The 19,296-nt window shown below is 39.7% G+C and overlaps 1 protein-coding gene across 8 annotated transcripts in view; it reads right to left on the bottom strand.

Moving 5' to 3' along the window:
- CLEC16A (C-type lectin domain containing 16A) overlaps window positions 1-19,142 on the bottom strand; it is a 60,136-nt gene extending 40,994 nt beyond the window's left edge. For 5 of the 8 annotated variants that reach the window (XM_030957941.1, XM_030957938.1, XM_030957943.1 and 2 more), the window contains exons 1-10: window positions 18,954-19,142; window positions 12,643-12,771; window positions 11,862-11,995; window positions 10,971-11,119; window positions 10,211-10,316; window positions 8,698-8,703; window positions 8,241-8,364; window positions 7,197-7,371; window positions 6,206-6,259; window positions 3,710-3,823 (exon numbers count right to left, since the gene is read on the bottom strand). In XM_030957941.1, the coding sequence (XP_030813801.1) occupies window positions 3,710-3,823; window positions 6,206-6,259; window positions 7,197-7,371; window positions 8,241-8,364; window positions 8,698-8,703; window positions 10,211-10,316; window positions 10,971-11,119; window positions 11,862-11,995; window positions 12,643-12,771; window positions 18,954-19,033 (1,071 nt within the window). In that variant the 5' untranslated portion in view covers window positions 19,034-19,142. The remainder of the gene's footprint in view (window positions 1-3,709; window positions 3,824-6,205; window positions 6,260-7,196; window positions 7,372-8,240; window positions 8,365-8,697; window positions 8,704-10,210; window positions 10,317-10,970; window positions 11,120-11,861; window positions 11,996-12,642; window positions 12,772-18,953) is intronic. The other 3 variants (XM_030957946.1, XM_030957942.1, XM_030957939.1) reach the window with 1 other exon arrangement.
- Window positions 19,143-19,296: the final 154 nt, after the last annotated feature.

Raw genomic sequence — 19,296 nt, forward strand, 5'->3', positions numbered from 1 at the left:
AGAAAGAAGTAAGACTAGAGTAAATACCAAACAGATTACAGTCTTTGCCTTAGGTGACTCAGTACAACAAGCACTCAAGATGACTGCATCAAAGAAACTCTGGGGAAAAGTCTGAAAAAATCCTTCCCTTCGCCTAGTTAGGAACATCTATACATAAGAGATTAGGAAAATATCAGAGAAGAAGCTGTCTCCAAGTTAAAAGGCCAAAATGATTCTCTGAATCTTCTGATATTTTGCAAATGCTTTATAGAAATATTGCATAAGTGAATTTACACTTGGCACTGAAACAAACCACATAGTGGGAAGACTATTTTACAATACCAAAAAATCCCCATAATACAAAATTTACTACACTTATATCCCTCTATAACCTCTTGGATGCATTTTTTGTGTGATCCAACTGCAACACAGAAAGGTTATAAAATGACCAGGTTACCTTTATTGATGGCTTCTGGCCAGAAAAGTCATAAGAAAAGGGAAGAGCACCTTAAGTCCTGTTATTTAGGGGAAAACCAGAAAAGTAGCAAGCAACTTGCATAACACATTTTCCCCTTTCTGCATTCACTTCTTACTTCTGCATTGCTTCCTAGAATCTTGTAGCTACTTCTTTATGAAGCATGTACTTAACAACCTTGCATTTCTCATGTGCTGTCAGTCACAAGAGCAAAATACCACAAGACACCAGCAGACAGTGATGTGTTTGTACACACTGAGCTATAGTTTGCTCCAAGAAGGAATGCTGTAGAAAAAACCCTACAGAAATATTCTGTTCTGCTAAAGGCAACAAGGCTGTATCATTAAAACATTCTAAAATCAGACTTAAAATTATTTTAGATAGCATTTGGTTTATAAGTTGATTATACAGGTTGAGGTACTGTTAGTTTATCTTTAAAATGTCTTTTAACCACATTTTCAATAATGGTTTATCTTGTGCAATGTGTGATGGTAAAATAAGGCAATACCAGTAACACCTTTTACGGGAAGGAGAAAGTAGGTTAAAGAAGAAACATGCACTAGGTAGAAGTGGCCCACATGTGAGTGATGCAGGAAAACAGATCTCACAGGAAGTAAGGTAAACCTTAGTGTGATATCTGACAACTTTAAATACATTCTGCTGTCTATACATATTCAGCTCTCATTGTGACATAAGGGTTTGTATTTTTTCTGATGATGCCCAAAACCAGAAATACAGTGAAAAAATATGGAATGATGCGGAGAACTTGTTCAATGGAGCCTGGGCAATCACTACTGCCAGTGACGTTCAGCAGATCTCCGTGGGTAGGTTATTGCCAATTCTTAAGATATCACCAGTTACAACTGCTGGTCATTTTTTCCATAAATTGATTTACAGTAAACAGTATCACTTGTTCCTCTCGTGAGAACTACCACTGCTCTCTGCCCTAAATAACTCAGGGTATTTTGCATTTATACACAGCAACTGTGATGCTTCTCAGCTTTTATTTTTGTGAAGTTTTCTTTACTCAGTGTCCCAGCAAGAGGACTCTGTGTGTAATGAACTCAGTCCTTACTCCATATCTCATTCCACTTTAATTTATCTTATTAGAAAGATGACTATAGATATGAGGTTCTACTCACTTCTGGGTTTAGAAACTATGTGCTAGTTAGAAACTGACAGTTACATTTCAACTTAAGCATATCAAGACATGTCAGTTACAACAGATGAGCAGTGATAGGTACAGAGCGAGGGTTTAGAAATAGCTGCAGTTCACCACAATACACAGACATCCCCACAACAACAAGCTTAGGACAGTATCAGAACAGTTATCAAGATAAATTAGAACACAAAGGAAGCAGTAAATGATAAATGTGGATCCGATTTAATAAAAAAAAATTCTACATTCAGACTTAAAATAAATTTTAAAAATTGCTCATCACTTCTATTTAACAATTCTAAATTAACTTCTGAAGTAGCTTTCAGTATTCAACAGAAGTTTGCAATTTCTTTGCAACAGAAGATACCACAGCAATAACCCTGCAAGGATCCCTGATGTGCCTTCATGTACAGCTGACCTGAGCCCCCCTGCACTGAGCTGTATCAGCAGGGAAGCCCAAGCAGCAGTTCCCACACAGCCCTGCAGAGCAGCTCCCTCTGTGGCTCCCCTCCCTGGAAGCCATGGAGCTCTTCTGCTGGACATTGCACCCCACTCCTGCACACAAACCAACCTCCACCAGTGGGCTTCTGGGCTTTCCCCTCCATGGTTTCACTGAACAATATGGTTGAGTTACTACAAATTAAGGCTTCTCCCATGGAAGTTTCTCCCTTTACCCACTGCTCTGCACTCCCTGGAACACAGCTCCACCTCTGGCAGCTTCTCCAAGGGTCTACTGCAGGAGGACAACACCTCTCCTGTTTAGTACCTGTTCAGGTACAACAGAACCCCCAGTTTACACGTTAAGAGGACACATCTTAAAGGCCAGTAAGAAGCAGCAACCTAAATAGTATTACAAAATTAAGAGATGAACAGCAGACTATAGGAAACCCCTAATATTCCTAACATAAGTGCAAGCACACAAACACATGCTATAGGTATTTTGTAACTCTGTACAGTAACCATGACAGGAAAAAAAATCTCACTTCTGTAACAACTGGTACTCCACCCTCTTGCCACAAATTTCCGAGGAACAAAGCTTTTTCTGCACAAGTGACACACAACATTCAGTATGCACTTAGGAAATGTCTGACATTCTGCTAACATAACTAAGAGATTGCTTTATCTTAAAGCAATCAGCCAATTCTATGATTCTACCATAGTTTTTTCTAAAAAAGGTTAGATTCTAAACACCAAGGTCAACAGAACAAAACACCAGAGCCCAAAAGCTACCAGCTAAGATCAGTCCACACAGTTTCCAACGCCCAGTGGGAAGAAATCTGGAAAAGCTGATGTATCTTGGAGGAGTTGAAACATATCTCCCTCCTTGAAACTCCCAGAGATACAGCTACTGCTAGGAAGGAGGTGAGTAAGAACCAATCTATTGCTTGTTATAAATTAAACATTCAGTCAGCAACTGCTGGCCAGTCAGCCAGTAGGGGACACATTCAATTTTTGGACAGAACTACAGTCAGAGGTCTGTTACAGTAAGGTCATGCCCCCCTACTCGTTACCATGCCCAAAATAGGCCTCTAAAAGGTAACAAGCATTACACAAACTGTGAAAGCCACAACAAAAGGGAAAATATTAAAAACATGACACCTAGAAAACCAGTAACAATAGCATCAGCATCTAGCAACATCTCCCCATGGTTAAATGTGAAGGTAGAAGGACAATGACAGAGTAACACTCTCCCTTCTCTCTGTGGCTGGTCTCTCTTCTCACATGCTCACGGACACACAGCTTCCAGAGATGATCAGTTTTACTGCTAAAACACTGGGAATATTCAGATGAAAATCCTAAGCCTGGTATTTTTTTTAAGTCTCCCATTTCTACTATAAGTTGCACGAGGAAATTTCACAGGAAAGGTGTGCTGAATAATTTTTATTTCACTACCAAAGGGCAGATAAAAACTGAACACAGAAGACTGGATTACAGAAGTCTCCCATCAAAATGATGGTCCAACAACAAAAAGTCTGCTGCTGCTCTCATCTCCTAAGCACAAACACCTTGGCTTACCAATTTCCAGATACCTGCTTTTATTTTTCAAAAATCTTCCTTGCCTTAAAAAAAAAAAATTCAAACAGTTGGCCACTTACTGAGTTTTTCTGTATATCTTGCTCAACCTTAGAAGAAAACACTGAGAGGTCCCCATTGAGTATAACCTCAGCCAAGGAGTTCACCAAAGGAGCATAATGTATAATCAGAAAAACCTATTGAAAGAAGAGCAGAAAAAACATCAGACATATTTATAGAATACAGTTTCACAATTTCACTAGCTGAACATACTTTAGACCTTGTTAAGTGCTATATTTAGTTTACATATAAGTACAACTGATAACAGAGAGCTCAATAAATTGACTTTAAAACAAAGGAGACAAGGGTATCTGATCTTTCTCTACCTTTGAAGCTACCTAGTTTTACTAATGCTTTATATTCTTTCCTCCTGAGAAGTGTAAATTCTTTCTCTTCAACACCTTTGAAAGGAAAGTTGTGTGATACTCTAGCAAGAAACTCATCAAAATCATTCCAGAAATTTAATTTTTTTTTTAGAAACAACAAACTGATTATGGTGCACAGCATCCCCAGACCTTCCTGTGTGCCAACAACTGGCCAGACTCCAGAAACTTCTGTGCACACAATCACTGTGCAGTGATCCATGACTAAAGGCCATGCACCAGGCTGAGCTGGATCAGAAGCAGCTTTTCTGGCTCTGAAATTGCAGCAAATCAGTGTCAGCTACACAATGGCTGCAGAACACAGGAGTAAGGCCCATAATGCCTGGAGCATTGAAGCATTTGACCACAAGTGCTTTGGTGCTTTACCAGAGTTCTGTGTTTACACTGACTCCTCCATTTTGAGCCAAGGCTTACAAGTCTGGGCCAGCAAACAACTGGCTCCTGGACAGACCAGCTCAGGTCCAACTGCAATAGCTTTCTGTCAGCTTATATCCATTCCCTTCACAGGAATATCAAGGCTGGATCCCTTATCAGTGGTTCTAGCTGTAAAATTCCCAAATCATTCCTAAGTCATTAAACCTAATCACTGCTTTGAAAATATTTAGCTAAATGTTCTCCACAGGTTTTCTGATTAAAGTCAGAAGAATTCCAGACCTCCAAAAGGGAAGTGATTATTAGCATGTAGTGGAGATCTACATACAACTTTAAAGTCACAACACACTTCAAAAGTGCTTTGAACAACCTCCAAATCACTCGAGCTTCCGCCAATTCAGCAAGTGTTGCTTGACTGTGCACAGGCCTGTTCTGGTTCAAGAACAGCACATGCTCCTTTTGTCACAGTGGCTGAGAAATCCCAGCAGTGCATTTCCAGGTGCTGGCATCAGTCTCTCAAGCACTTGTGTCTAATATAAGAGCAGTGCCTAGAGCACATGCCTGGTGTCAGAAACAGAAACAGTCAGCAGGTCTGGCAGATCCCACCCCACCACAGACGAACTCCTGGTTAAAAGAAGTGGGAGAAGATGTTTTTCTGCCAGTCACAGAAACAGTCGCTTCATTTTCTCTATCACATCCCATTCTGATACACAAAATTTGTTCTCAGTTCTTTATGACTACTTCCATTTTCTTCTTTAAAGAGAATGAAGAACATAGATACAAATCCTGAAGTGATACCTTGTTGATACTTCCACGGAAAGCAAAGACTTTAAAAGAGGTCACAACTGTATAATGCAGATCCCTTTGGTTACAAGAAGCTGCTGCTCCCACAGTTTTATCTGTGGTAAATAACCCTCACACCACCACAATATTTTAGGTTTAAATTAAGGAGCATCAAAGTATATTTTCCTAGGAAAAAATCTCCAACCCCATGCTTCTAACAAAAAGATGAAATTATGGGCCAGATCACAATAAAATGAGTACTAAAAAAATTCTAAGATAAAGAAAAAGAAGTACAAATTCTATGAACATAAGTCAAAACTATTTTCAGACAATGTAATTTAAGAAAATCAATCTCATAGTAATGCACTGAAGACTACAGGGACAACAGATGAATTTTCCCTACAAAACAAAAAAATCTACTGTAGAATTCTTAATCTGAAAATGAATTCCAGAAGGAAAAGGAGGTGGAACTGATATGAGTAAGAAGTAAGTACTTAATTACAGATTTAAGCTATAGGCATAATGAAATTCATATTGTGAATTGTGAGAAAGTGAGATTTTGGTAGTGGTGGTTTTTGGGGTTTGGGTTTTCAAAGAGGAAAATTCAAACCCGAGATTTTCCATAGCTTAAGCAGATTCAAAATGCAATACAGCATCTAGGTAAATTTCCTCTGCCATTGTACCAAGTTCTGACCCAGCATGTTGCATGTCTATTATACTTTATTTGTCAGGGCATGTACGCAATTTGAAATGCTCTAAAGGTTACCCTGGGCGATGGGATCCACAGAAAAATGACATTAACTCAAATTGTCTGCCAAAAATGTTTTACTTTCTTTTTCTTAATGAAAACTGAAAGGTTAGAAATTTGTTTTGATGAATTTTCTTTTATGGTTTTGCCAAAATGATGAAAACACACTGTTTTATAACCACAAGAGTACTGCAAAGTTTGTTCTGAAACAGGACAAATATTAAAATACTTACTTGAGAAAGAAGATAGAGAGAAACCTGGAGACTTATTTTTGGACGCTCTCCACCCTACAGAAAAAGTGATGAAAAATGCTTATTTTACAAAGAATTTATATGGTTTAATGTTTTATTTTAAATGAAACGTGCGTTGTTCCATATTCTGCTGAAAAATATTCAGAAAGCATCAAGCTCTTTAACATTCACTACTTGTAAACTATTTGAAATGGAGACTCTGAATAAGCATAGCCCTCAGTCTTCCGTGATTAAAAAACTGCAATTAGTTACTGTCTCTCATGGTCACTTCAGTAACTTAAACAGGTGAGCATTTGAGAAGGACTTTGGTTTTCACTATGCTAATATTAGTTCAAAAATTCTTCTCAGTTAACATTCATTAAAGACTGCTAATTAGCTATTCAGATTGCATGAAATATTACCCACAACAGACAAATGAATGCAGGAACCTGTGCAGGTTTAAAAAAATACTTTCTATTTCACTAAAAACCAGTTTTAGTGAAACCACCACTTAATATAAAGGCTATACTTTAAATGTAAATTCAGCTACATCACATTAAAACACAGCTTCTCTACAAATAGAAGAAATTAGTATCAAACCCTGAAGCCTGTATTTTCTACATGGATAGATTTTTAGATCATGGCAAATTTGCTTTTTCTGCTTTTGCCAGAAGACAAGTTCGCTTATCAGAAAAGGAAATCACACATCTCCCAGTGTCACAGAAATTTAAACCCTGTTCCAAATTTGCAGTTCTTCTTGGTCTCCACTACTGTGAGCTTTTAACCACCATGTCACCCAAAGCAGCATTTCTTTGGTGTGCTCTTGAATGCTGTGCTATGCTCTTGAATTGCATTTCAGGCTATTTCCTCTACAGCCACCTTATTTAAGCTGTTTCATGTAAACCACACATCATATACCTACTGCCCAAATCACACTGCACACTGAAAGCAAGCAGCACCTTTGAGAATGAACTGTTTGCAGGTATTAGCTTACCTTGTCTTGATTTACTAATGAATACACGTAGAGGGGAAGAAAGAGCCTATTAAGTAGGTGGTCTGTCAGCACATCATTTAAAAATTCACAGTTAATGATAAGGATATCATTAAGGTAATGCAAATGATCAAGATGTTCTGCTACCAGGTCGCTCAGTTTGCCCCTATTTCTGTGCCTGAAAAGAGAGCAGAAATAAAAAATTATATGTGATCAATTGTGATAGGGAAAAAATTAATGTACATCCCTGCCACGGATCAGCTGGCTCAGGCAGACTGCCCAAAGCAGATGTTTCAGTGAAGTCAACTAATGCAACTGTTAAACAGTTGCCTGTATTTTCTTTAGGATGCACACATCAAGTTTTTGCCCCAACTTTTCACAAGACCTGTTTCTACAAAGCTTTGCTTCCATTGCCAGTCTTTTCACAAGCCAACTACAAAAATGAGAAGGTTTTTTTTCCAAAAATGACAGAAGAATTAGGTGCTGTATTTAACACCTACCTCTTCACTTTAGGAAAGCAAGAAACACACGGCCACTCTACGGTGGGGTGGCAAGACAAATCAAGAACAACCTGAATCAACAAAGTATTTCTGTAGTTGATAGTGGAATATTACACTGTCATGTCAGGTCTGACAGTTCATAATCTTTCTAGTTTAAATCTATTTTCCTAGAACCTTTTCAGAAAGCTCTTCTAATGACATGACACAAAGAAAAGAGGATGTTAGAAAGACAAAGTTTATAAGATTGAGAAGCACAAATGCCTGTTGTGTCTTGTGGTTATCTGCTGTTTTTAGCAGAACAAAACAAAGACAAGAAAAGGCTTGTCGCAAACACTAATTTACTTGTAGGGATTGCAGCACAGATCAGGCACACAGCACTGTTTCCTTGAAGAATCACTAAAAAACTTTGAAGAATGAAAAGTCTGAACTGTCTACATGGGAACACATCTAGAAACTACCTTAACTGGACTACTACAGACAAAATAAGGACACCACTGACATCTGAGAAAAGCATTTGCATTCAACAGGCAGCATTGTAAAAACTTACTCTTCATCAGTCTGCACACAGTTATCCAGCTCTATCACGTGGCTGCCAATAAACCAGACGAGGTTGGAGAAATAAGGAACTGCAGTTTTATCTCGAATGTAATGCAGCATAGGCTGGTTGTCCACTGAAGAGAAATCATTAAAAAGAAAAAATCAGATGCCAATATTTTGTATTGCTTTTTAAGAAATACAATAAAATATCTTTTGAATTTGATTACATGCTAGTTTTCCATATGAGTATACACCTGACACATTCTTAGGCATGAAATGGAAATCTACAAAAATATCACATCAATTCTTATCTAGCTTGAATGAGCCTAATGTTGATATATTTACAGATGTCTGAAAATAAATCTAGTGGAATTCAGAAAGGTTCTTTTAGCACATTATTTATTGAAAAGAAGAGAGAAGCGCAAGAATAAAGCAGTAATGCTGAGAGTCAAGCTAGTTAGACTTACATGACACTGCATTAAGGAACACAGGAATCATCAGTGAAGGGAGGGCAAAAGAAACAGACAACAGTTAACAGGATTAGGAACTGGGATAGTGACATCCTCTAAAAGGGTTTAAAATGCTAAAGCACAAAGCATCTAAACTAAAACTTATGGGGTAGCAGTTAGAGCAGAATATATGCAAACAGGTAGTCAGAAAATTATCAAACCTGAACATCTGAGCTCTGCCTTTTCAACTCTAACCATTATATCACTACAACATTCAATGAAAATTCTAGAAACGTAATTAAAAAAAAATACTTAGTTGCATAAATATACCACAAATAGGATATGAAGCCTATAATCTACTCTTTTTTGAGCTCATATTTGCACTTACAGTTCCTTGAAGTAGAAGGCAAGTACCAAGTGCTGATTTCTTATACAAGAAAAAGTGTTGCAGCCAATACTGTAAAGACCCTATTTGTTATGCAGGCTATCCAGTCATTTGCAAAGTAAACAGTTCATTGTTTTAAGAAAGACCTCATGTTTCTATGAAGACTGTCAAACCACTTCTCCTCACTGACAGAAGATTGTGTAAATTCAACATGTAATTTAACTTAAGATGGACTAAAGAACAAGAAATCCTGCATGAACATATTGCATAATACATATTGCCTTATAGCATGCTGATTTCAGAGATAGAAGTTTGAAATAAATGATTTCTTTACAGAGAATACCGTGAACAGTTTATTAAAAATATTAAATATCCCAAGAAAAATTTAGGGGGAAGTGACTTTTGGACATTGGGTTTAGAGCAGACATTCTTAAAGCAGGGCTAACTTCAAAGTTCAGCCACGTTACTGAGGTCCCTGCTGAGTTTTGAGCTCCAACAACAGAGATGCCTCAGTTCCTCTGGAAAACTCGTGGCAGTGCTCAACTACTCTCACAGTGAAGTTTTAGGTTTTTTCTTTATGTCCTACTGGAATGCCCAGCAGAGGAGTTTGAGGCTGCAGCCTCCTGGCCTTCACTGAGCACCTCTGGGAATGGTCCAGCTCCTCTTGAGACTGGAGCGACAGCAGCACCTATCAGTTCTACAGTCATTTTAATGCACTACCAATCCAAAAGGGAGTGATGCTGGTTACTGCTTCATACACCAGAAAGCTCAGTTTCATGAGTAAAAGATAATTTATATTCTTAAAACTCTCTGGTTTTCAGGTTTTTGTTTGTTTACTTGTTAAATACAGTCACATTCTGACCTCTCTTGGAAGGGAAGCTAAAGTTCCTCGTGTATACCTGACACTTGGGGTTTTTTTTTAAAACTACTTTCATTGGTGAGAAAATAATACTATTTACAAGTACATACTGCAGGTTTGGGATAGTTGTCACAAAAGTAAAAAATGTGTATCTGAAACTTGTCAAAATGCTAAGCTTTTCAGTCTCACAAAACAGACAGAAAACCCTCAAAGATAAATAAGTGAAAATTAAACTACAATGAAACAAGATTTGCACACATACCTTTTTTAATATACAAAAAGCATACCTTTGTAGACATTTAAGGTTATAGTCCTAACAGCAATCCTGACCATGCTTTCGGGGTGGTTAAAAAATTTAATGGCTTCAGTGTACAAAGCAAAATCATTAGTGTGCTGCAACAAGAGGAAAGAAAATATATATTCATTAAACATGTACAGAATATGGCTTGGGATTCTGTATAAATTATGTTTTCCCTATATTAACTTGGCATCTTTACCTTCTACTTAAGTAATCAAAATGATTTTAGAACGCACATTCAGCTGCATGTGTAGCTCTGCATTAAAATGAGCTGCTTTAAGCACCAGAGCTTCCCAGGATAGCTGCACACATAGCCAGTGCTTTCATGCCCTCTTCTGGCAGAAAGCAGAGTGTAGAGAGGAAAAACTCAGCTCAACTTTGCCCTTTGACTCAGCTTTTTGGACTTTGACTAAAACCTCTCAGAACCAAGTGATGCAATAAAAAAGATCCTGTTTATGAAAGCACTAGAAAAGAAAGCATAAACAAGCTGAATTCTCAAAGAAGCAGACTTGAAAACTACTGAAATGATCCATTATAACACTAACTTCCAGATTTTTAGTTTATTATAGTTGTAAGAGGACAAAGCCATGCTCGTGCAGAGATCCTCACAAACAAATTCACAACCACTGGTATGGCCATTATAAAAGCAAGACGTTATGAGACAAAAGACTAAGCAGAGTATGTGCCACACTCCTATCAATTTCTAATTCAAGTCCTCTTATCATTATACTGCAACTTTCTTTACTTACCTCATTATAAAAGAAATGTACAGTATGATTATTGAGTTTCAGGGAAAGAGTTTTCAAAAACGATATGTAATATGCCATGATCTCCTCATCAGAAAAGTCAAATTTGTGGACAATAATAGAATTCACATGGTTATTAGAGAGCAGGTAGTCTGAAAAAAAAAAGTATTTACACAGGTTAACAAAAAAGATTGCTGCGGTAACAGGCTGTATATAAAGTGCCAGCTAGAAAGCAACAACCTGATGCTTGAAGATCACAATTTTGAGCCAAACAAGTGGTGCCTTTGAGCCTTAATATAAAGGATCTGCATCCCACAAAGGTCTTTGCTCCCAAGACCAAGACAACTGAGAATATACTTCATCTTCCTCAATCCAGGTAAGCTCTGCAGCTAATAGCACTTAACTCTTTTCCTCCCCAACTCCCAACTCTCCAAGGCTTGATGATGACTTTCATAACAGTTGAGGAATACTTCAAATTATTTATTCTCCATCCTCTATGTATTCTGCCAAAAACCTTGAAGGAACCTCCTGTGGCTGACTGCCAGCACCAATGATGTCAGAACAGTTACAGTACAAATTACACACCAGAGTTTCGCCACATGACCTGTGGCAGCAAGTGAACATTTCAGATCACAACTATTTTGACTTAAGGAATCCCTTGGAATGTGGTAAATGCTTGTTGTACCAAAAAACAGCTTTTGCACCACTGAAAATTTACATTCAAAGATGTTGTGGAATCGGTTTACACCATATTTTTGGTAGTGTTCAATTTAAAAGACTGTTAGCAATTCATAGTTCTGTGCAGGGCTACTAGGACTAAATTTCATTGAATGAAAGGGAATCCAATCAAATCTAGATCACTTCATCCTAAGCAGTTTGGAAGTGTGTCCTTACACAGGGATGTTTCATGGCTGATGTTCTCAAAAAGGATGTTCAGAGTCTGCAGCAGCTGCACACACACATAACGACCTGACTTTTGACGCAAGATGTTCAGGAAGAACTCAAACATATTCTTCTCCAAGAAAAAGCTGAAAGAAAATAAAGGTGCCATTAAGTCACATGCTGTAAGTAACAGGAACATAATTTGGCTAGGAGCACGGATGATTCAAGGCAACTTTGACAAACAGCATGTTTTGCTTTTATGACTAATTACTTTGCAAAGTTGCATCTGTATAACAAAAGAATATCTTTCAAAAACCTTAGAATTTAAACAAGAGGGCTTAAAAATTCAAATTATGCAGGAAAAAAGGTATCAAGTAATCAGGGCCTTTCTTACTGTATTTTTAGTATATTCAATTTATCAGGCAGCTCTTAGTACCACAGTTAGAATTTGTGGCATCTTAGGTAAATTGAAGCAATGTGATATTAATAGATGTACTGAGTAAATCTGGACCCTAAAATAGGTTAGAGTTTGTATTTATATCAAAAGAATGGAGAGTCAAACAAAAGCAGTACTTGAAAGGGGCTCTGGAATCCAAACACTTTTTAGAAGCAGGAAATTCCTGTATGACATGAATATGAACCTGCTGACACATCCACTACAGGACACATCTTTTTACATATAGTCATGAAATACAGTCTTGGAGGAGTTAACAGGAACAGAACTCTGTACAACTCCAAGTGTTCTTCAAGCACGAAAGCAGAGTTTCAGAGAGAACTGGCTCAGGATACTCACTCAAACACTGAGCTGTCATTCTGATCCCCCCAGATCAGGATCTCTGTTATGGAACGAATGGTCTCCACCAGCAGGTTGCGGTTGTGATCCGTTACAATCGTGTTTTTACTCAAAATATGATACATGTACCTAAAAGAGAAAAGAAGCACAAGTAATCAGCTATCCTGCCACTTCCACATGCACCATGTTTGTCTTTCACCACTGTACCAATGCAGACACACATATAGGCACACACCAAGACTAAGAGTTGTACAACTTTAAAAACCTAAAATTTCCTTCTAATACTGATGCAGAGAGAAACGTAATTGTTAAACAGAGTGACAAAGGGAACAAATATCCCCCAGCTAGGTGAGTTCTGAGTGCTTATGCAGATGTTAACATAGAACTAGAAAGTGTGCAACTGGTCCCAAGGTGCTTCTTCTGTGAATTTCTTTGGAATATGTTGAAGTCAAAGGAATGATGAGCAAGAGAAATAGGAACAGAAGAAGCAGGTAAGCATGCAGTAGCTGATATGGAAAAGTGACAATGAGGTCTAACCCTTCTCTTGAGTGGCTCATGAGTTCAATCCCTTCTCTTGCCTGCAGAGCCCCCCACAGACTCACATCAATTTTGATGTTTAGTATCAGGACCCTCAAAGACTAATCATTCACCTTGGCAAAGCTTCACCAGGTGTCTGGTCCTTTGAGCACTCCCAGAAATCAGTATTTCCCAGAAACACTGAATGGAAAGGGGGTAAAGTCCAGCTTTATCCTTTCAAAAGGCAAGAGTTTAAGACTGTCTAGTAAAGCTTAAAATCTTCAAGGAAGCACTTCTTTTTCCCCCAAGTAAGTTGTTACATCAAAGTACCAACTTACTTTTGTCTTGTTATTTTCTTATGTCCCACAAAAAAAAAAAAGATGGGGTGGGACCAAATTCTAATAAAAGCACAAAAATCACCACTGCTTTTCTGCCTCTTTTTTTTTTTTTATATACTGATTTAAAAAAAGGTAAATATAAGAAAGGTGTGCAATTTTGAAAATAAATTAAAAAACATGAGGGAAATTTCATGTCATTTTCAAACTGCACAAGTTTGGATTCCTAAACACAGCTCCTATATTATTTTGCTGTGATTGTACTGAAAACCAGAAGTAACACCTCAGCATTTCTGTGCAAATACTCCTAAGTGTTTGGAAAGGACGACAGATTTCCCATATCATTAATCTTGTCATGAATAGTGGAGTTAATCAAACTTCCAGGATCTAATTCTGTGAAAATAGCCTCTGTCCTGATTCTGGGGCAGCCTTCCTTATTGTTTTGGATTCCATGAGAGTTTGTTCAGTGATTCAGACTAAAATTTTAGGAATCTCATTAGTAGAATTTTGCCAAGCTTCTGTAAGGTTCCAAAAAACACAGCGTGTTTCTAAAAATAAATCTTGGGGTGTCTGGTTTATGGCTTAAAGTAAGATGTTTAGGTCAAAAAACAGACTTGAAATTGTATTTCAAAAAACAGGATCCCCATCAATTTTATCAACACTAAAAAACTGAATCATTGCACTGGGCAAGCATGCAGCCAGAGACTAAAATGCCATTTACCTGAATACTCATGTGAGGCTGCTCCAAATATTTATCAGACTTACAAAGACAAGACAAAATATTACCCAGTTTCAGAACTTTTTGCTTGAACTCAAAAAATCTCTCACAAGCACAGAAGAACTTTGATCATATTTACAATTAATTAAAAATCTGTCAAATTTGGTTTTGGGAGCCTTCAACCAGTGAGCTGCCAGAGTTGGGCAGAGTTTCACAGGACTTGCAGCAAGAAAGTCTGTCCTCACAAGCCATGCAGGGAACAGGTGCTATTTCAGAGAAGCTCAGGGTAAAACACTGTGTGCTCACTGTTCTTGATATTACTTCACCCTCAAACAACAATTCTGCTGTGTTGAGTACTGCACAAGGACCCAAGAGGTAAACAGCCTCAGGAGCTCACAGCTTTCACAAACTTGAAACCACATGCTCCCTTCCCTCACTCCCCTAATCAGCAAAGTGACAAAGCCTGCACTACATTCCCAAAGCCATTACCATATTATATATATCACCAGCCAGCCAAGAGGAGGAAAAAGGGAATAGGTGGTGGGGGAGGAGAGGTAGAGGGGGAATTGTCTCTTCTTAATCCTTCTCTTCAGTAAAAAAAATTCTCTCCCTCTTCATGGTGTTTTCTTTCCCCCCTCCTAAATCAACACTCATTTTCAAATCCAAACCAGTCACTGATCACACTGAAACCACTCTAGGAAAAGTTGATTCTCAGCTGTGTCCTACAGTCACAACTGCCTGGTCATGTGCTGTACCATAATAGTCATTAAACAGCAAGGAGAGAGCACCTGGAAATCCTCTTCCACTAATCTGAGGATCACAGTTCAAGATTCCGTCTGTGCAGACTGACAGTGGGATGGCTCACAGTGAAGAGGTGAGAGTTTAAGGCTGATCACCTGTGAGAATTCCTGGGGTTTCTAAAACAGCACATTGCACACAAACCCTGGAAAAACTTCCCATTAGGGCACCTGGTGCATCATCAGGACAGTGAATCAAAATACAGAGCACAAACTCAGTCCCTGCTCTGAGGATGCAGCAGTTAATGGAGCAGAGAACAGAGAAGAGATGGCAATTAGATCACTTCATTCCACAATAATTTCAACAACTTCCTGAAACAGTTAGTAATTAATACTATATTACTTTACATATTTCAGACTATTAATTTGAAGTCACATAGAAATTATTGCATCTGTGAACACGTATTTTTCATTAATAAGTTACATTATACAAACTTGGGATTAAAGTTTGCTCCAGCAGTAGAATTTTGGGTATGGGATGCAGTGGGAAGAATAACAAGATATTATTTCATTTTGGGAGCCTATGGAATATAAAGCATTACAAACACAAAAAGCAAGAAGCATTTAATAATCAGGAATACATTATCTCCAAATGTATTTACTTAGCAGCAGCATTACTGCAAATTTCTTATTCTGGTAAGGCACTGATGCACTTAAAGGAAACTTGGGTTTCACAAGCTATTCCTTTTTATTTCATTTTTTATTTATCCTATTTGCTTGAAAATGCACAAGGAAGCATGCACATACTTGCTTCTCTTTACAGACACGTGAAATACCGTATTATGAGAACATGAAGTATCACACAAACCCAATATTTTTGTATTTAGATAAGTCCTTAAAGGCTGTCTCTAAATGTTGATTACAGAGGGATCAAGTTTGTGCTTCAAAACACAAAACTAGCAAAGAGGAGACTTTTGTCTTCTCTATATCTGAAGACTGGGTTTAAACAAAACCACACCATGCAGGAAGTGCCAAAGCACTCAATACCACCAGAATCAGTGGGAGATGTTGCTTAAACCAAACAAAATTCTGAACATTTTCTGGTTAGAACCTATGCCCAAAGGGGTAACATAGTAACTCATTAATATTGTAAGTGCGTATTAATGACTTTTCTACTTATTACTTACAAAAATACACTAAAACAGGTAAGAGTTTAAGAAGTCAAACGCTCAAATTTTAAAAGCCCAGACCTGACCATGACAAGCTTGCTCCTTCCCATTGCCTGTAATCAGGTAATTGCATATGGTTCTCACAAAGGACACCTGATGCATAGCACAGACAGTGCCTCAGGAAATGAATCACCCATGAAAAAGGACTTCAAGCACACCTTTACGGACACTGCATCTGACCAAGGCATGGGAAATGCTCAGCACCCAATTTTAATGGCATGGAACCTTTGTGCAATCACCATGCAATTAAAATACCAAGTGCAGAAGCAGCCATGGGAAATGTGCTTGACAGTAACAACAGGGCTGTGTAAAATACCATAGAAAAATAGGGGGGAAAGTCTGACTTAGAAACAAAGACACACAAAAAGATCAAGTTCTCTGAGAAGTACCCAGGCAGTGAGTAGCACTGTGTCATCCTTCTCTAGATCGCATTTCAGAAGTTGGATTAAATTTTAACTGTTTTCCCTAGATCAAGAGACTATAAAAACACCCAATGCAAACAGTCTCACGATTTTCCTTCAGCTAATCCATTCTCTGGCATGTTTGCAGGAAGACTGAATAGCAAAATTTCAAAAGCAAACCTCAAACGAACTACATTAAAGCTGATGGAAAGATCCAGCACTAACTGACAAAAAGCAGTAATGCTGCTGGTATCACTAAGCACGTGGATGGTTTACAATTTAGACTAAACTCTCCCTTATGCAAGTTTAAAAATAAAAACGTTCCCACACGGCTAGTCCAGACTGATTTCACCCCTGTAACACAGCATAATGTACCTTTTACAGGCTAAGCTAACCTGTAATGGCAAGGCAGGTGTGTTGTACTCAGCTCCTTCATATGGAACACAAAATGAGGCTTTGATGAGTTGAAAAGATGAGAAGATAAACAGCTTATCAAATGAGCTTACTGAGACTTTCTTTCATGACCCCAAAACAAAGGCACTCTGACCTTTTTCCTTCTATTACTTTACCCACTTCAACACTTGGAAAAGACCAAAATTTCACTATTCCTGTTGGCATCTAGCTAGAAGCTGAAATTCACACAGCCTGGATAAACAAACACTTAAAATATACATAGTATAAAGAGATCAAAGGTCTCATCTGTCCTTTACATACAACCATTTCAGATTCATAATTACAGAAATCACATGCAAACAGACTAAAGCTCGTACTTCAGTAGATAAATATATACTTCAACTCTCTGATAATAAGGCACAGCACTTACAGCCCAATTCCCCACTGCTGCAAAAGAGGTAGGGTGTCATTTTTCTATTCTCTGTGGCCCCAACAGATCATACAGACACATTTTTCTGACATGTGAAAGTAAGTCTCAAGTCTCACTCTTCTTTTTTCCTAAACTTAAATTCAGTTTTTTCAAATTTCGTCACACATCAGCATTCTTGCTCTATCTTCAAGTCAAATATCAAAGCCAGACAGAGCCAAAGCTCCCCTAATGCTGAGTAGTACACAATAACTACTCCTTATATGTTCAACATATAAGAACATTTCTATGTTTACATCTGAGCATGACTTTTCCCCTTTTTCCTGTAAAACCAGACTACACTGACTTGCTAGTCTGACCTACAATGCTTTCAAAATTAGTTCTGCAATGCTACTGCCTCATTAGTTTTTTATTCATGGGCTTGATTTCTGTGACTTTGGTAAAAAGCATTGCATTTCAGATAGTCTTGCTCATTTTAAACATTTTTCCAGTTTAGATACAAAGACCAGAATCCATAAATCACCTTGATAAAGCAACTGCAAGATCCAAATCTTGTACAGGGCATCCTGCTTGTTACTGTCAGAACCCATTCATGTCCTCCTTGTAAGGTGACTGAAAACTACTAGGCACTTTTTCTCAATGAGCCACATAGTCACAGTGATTTCATTTAGAAAGTGTTTCATCTCTCAATGACCTCCTTTTCTCGTTCAGTACAAAGAGAAGCTATCAAAGTGGTTCTCATTTTTCTTGCAAGAGTGGAACACTTAAAATGGAACAGGGAAATTAAATTTTTTATCCCTTGCCACCCTTTCAACTCTCCAGGGGCAGAGCTGGGAAAAAACTATTCCACCTTCTGCAGGCAGCAGTAACACACGCCTGTGGGGCTGCAGAACACGTTACAGCTCAAGCTCGAAGCTTTCCTTCCGCAGCAGCTGCTGCGTCCTGCAGCGCAGGGCACATCCCGGCCCGCCGTGACTCACGGCTGCCTACGGACCTCCCCTCACACCCGGGAGCTGCCCTGCTCACACCCCGGTACCAGCCCCTCGCCTCAGCCGCCACCAGGAAACAAACAAAGTTCTCCCTCACGAGGAATGCGGTATTTCTTGTATTTATCACGCCTCGCACTCTACTCCACCGAAGATTCTGTGACATTACTAAAAACAAAACAAACACGTATGGCAGCCCGGAGTGTGACACTACATGACGAACTACGTCTGCCCTGAAGACTTTCTCGGACGGAGAGGCCGGTTTCCGTGAGGCGGACACCAGACCACAGAGCCTCCGCCACCGGGGACTGCTACGGGCGCTTTCCCCTCAGGAGAGCTGCGGCAAAACGCCCCGGCGAGGGCAGCGAGCGCCTGGGGAGCGCCGTCTGCCGAGCCGCGCTCTCCTCTCCCGGCCCCGCAGCCGGCTCCGAGGGAAACCTGCCACGAAACCTGCCCCAAGCAGCGCTGCGGACAGAGCCCGGCCGCAACCGCCCCCTCCGAGCCCCCTCACGGCCCCGCCACCCTCCGCCCTCACCGCCGCCCCGAGCCCGCGGCCGCCCCTCGCTCACTTGAGATGGTCCAAGGAGTGGATGCTGCGGGAGGCCTTCCCGTGCCCGCCGCCCACCCAGCTGCGGGAGCGGCCGAACATGCTGACGGCGGAAGGCTGCTCCGGGCCGCGGGCCCTACGGCCTCATAGCCCCGCGGGGGGGAGCGGGCGACCGGCGGGCGGGGACCGGCCCGGAGCCTCGGCGGCGGAACCGGCGCGAACGGGGCATGCGCGGCCAGGGCACGCCGGAAAGCGCCGGCCCGGCCCCGCCCCCGGCCCGCGGACTGCGAGTCCCAGGGAGCACCGCGGGGGGCGGGGCCAAGCCCTCACACGGGCGGGGCGGGGCCTGCGCCGGGCGCGCTCTG

This window comes from Camarhynchus parvulus, chromosome 14, assembly GCF_901933205.1.
Source record: "Camarhynchus parvulus chromosome 14, STF_HiC, whole genome shotgun sequence".
NCBI lineage: Eukaryota > Metazoa > Chordata > Aves > Passeriformes > Thraupidae > Camarhynchus > Camarhynchus parvulus.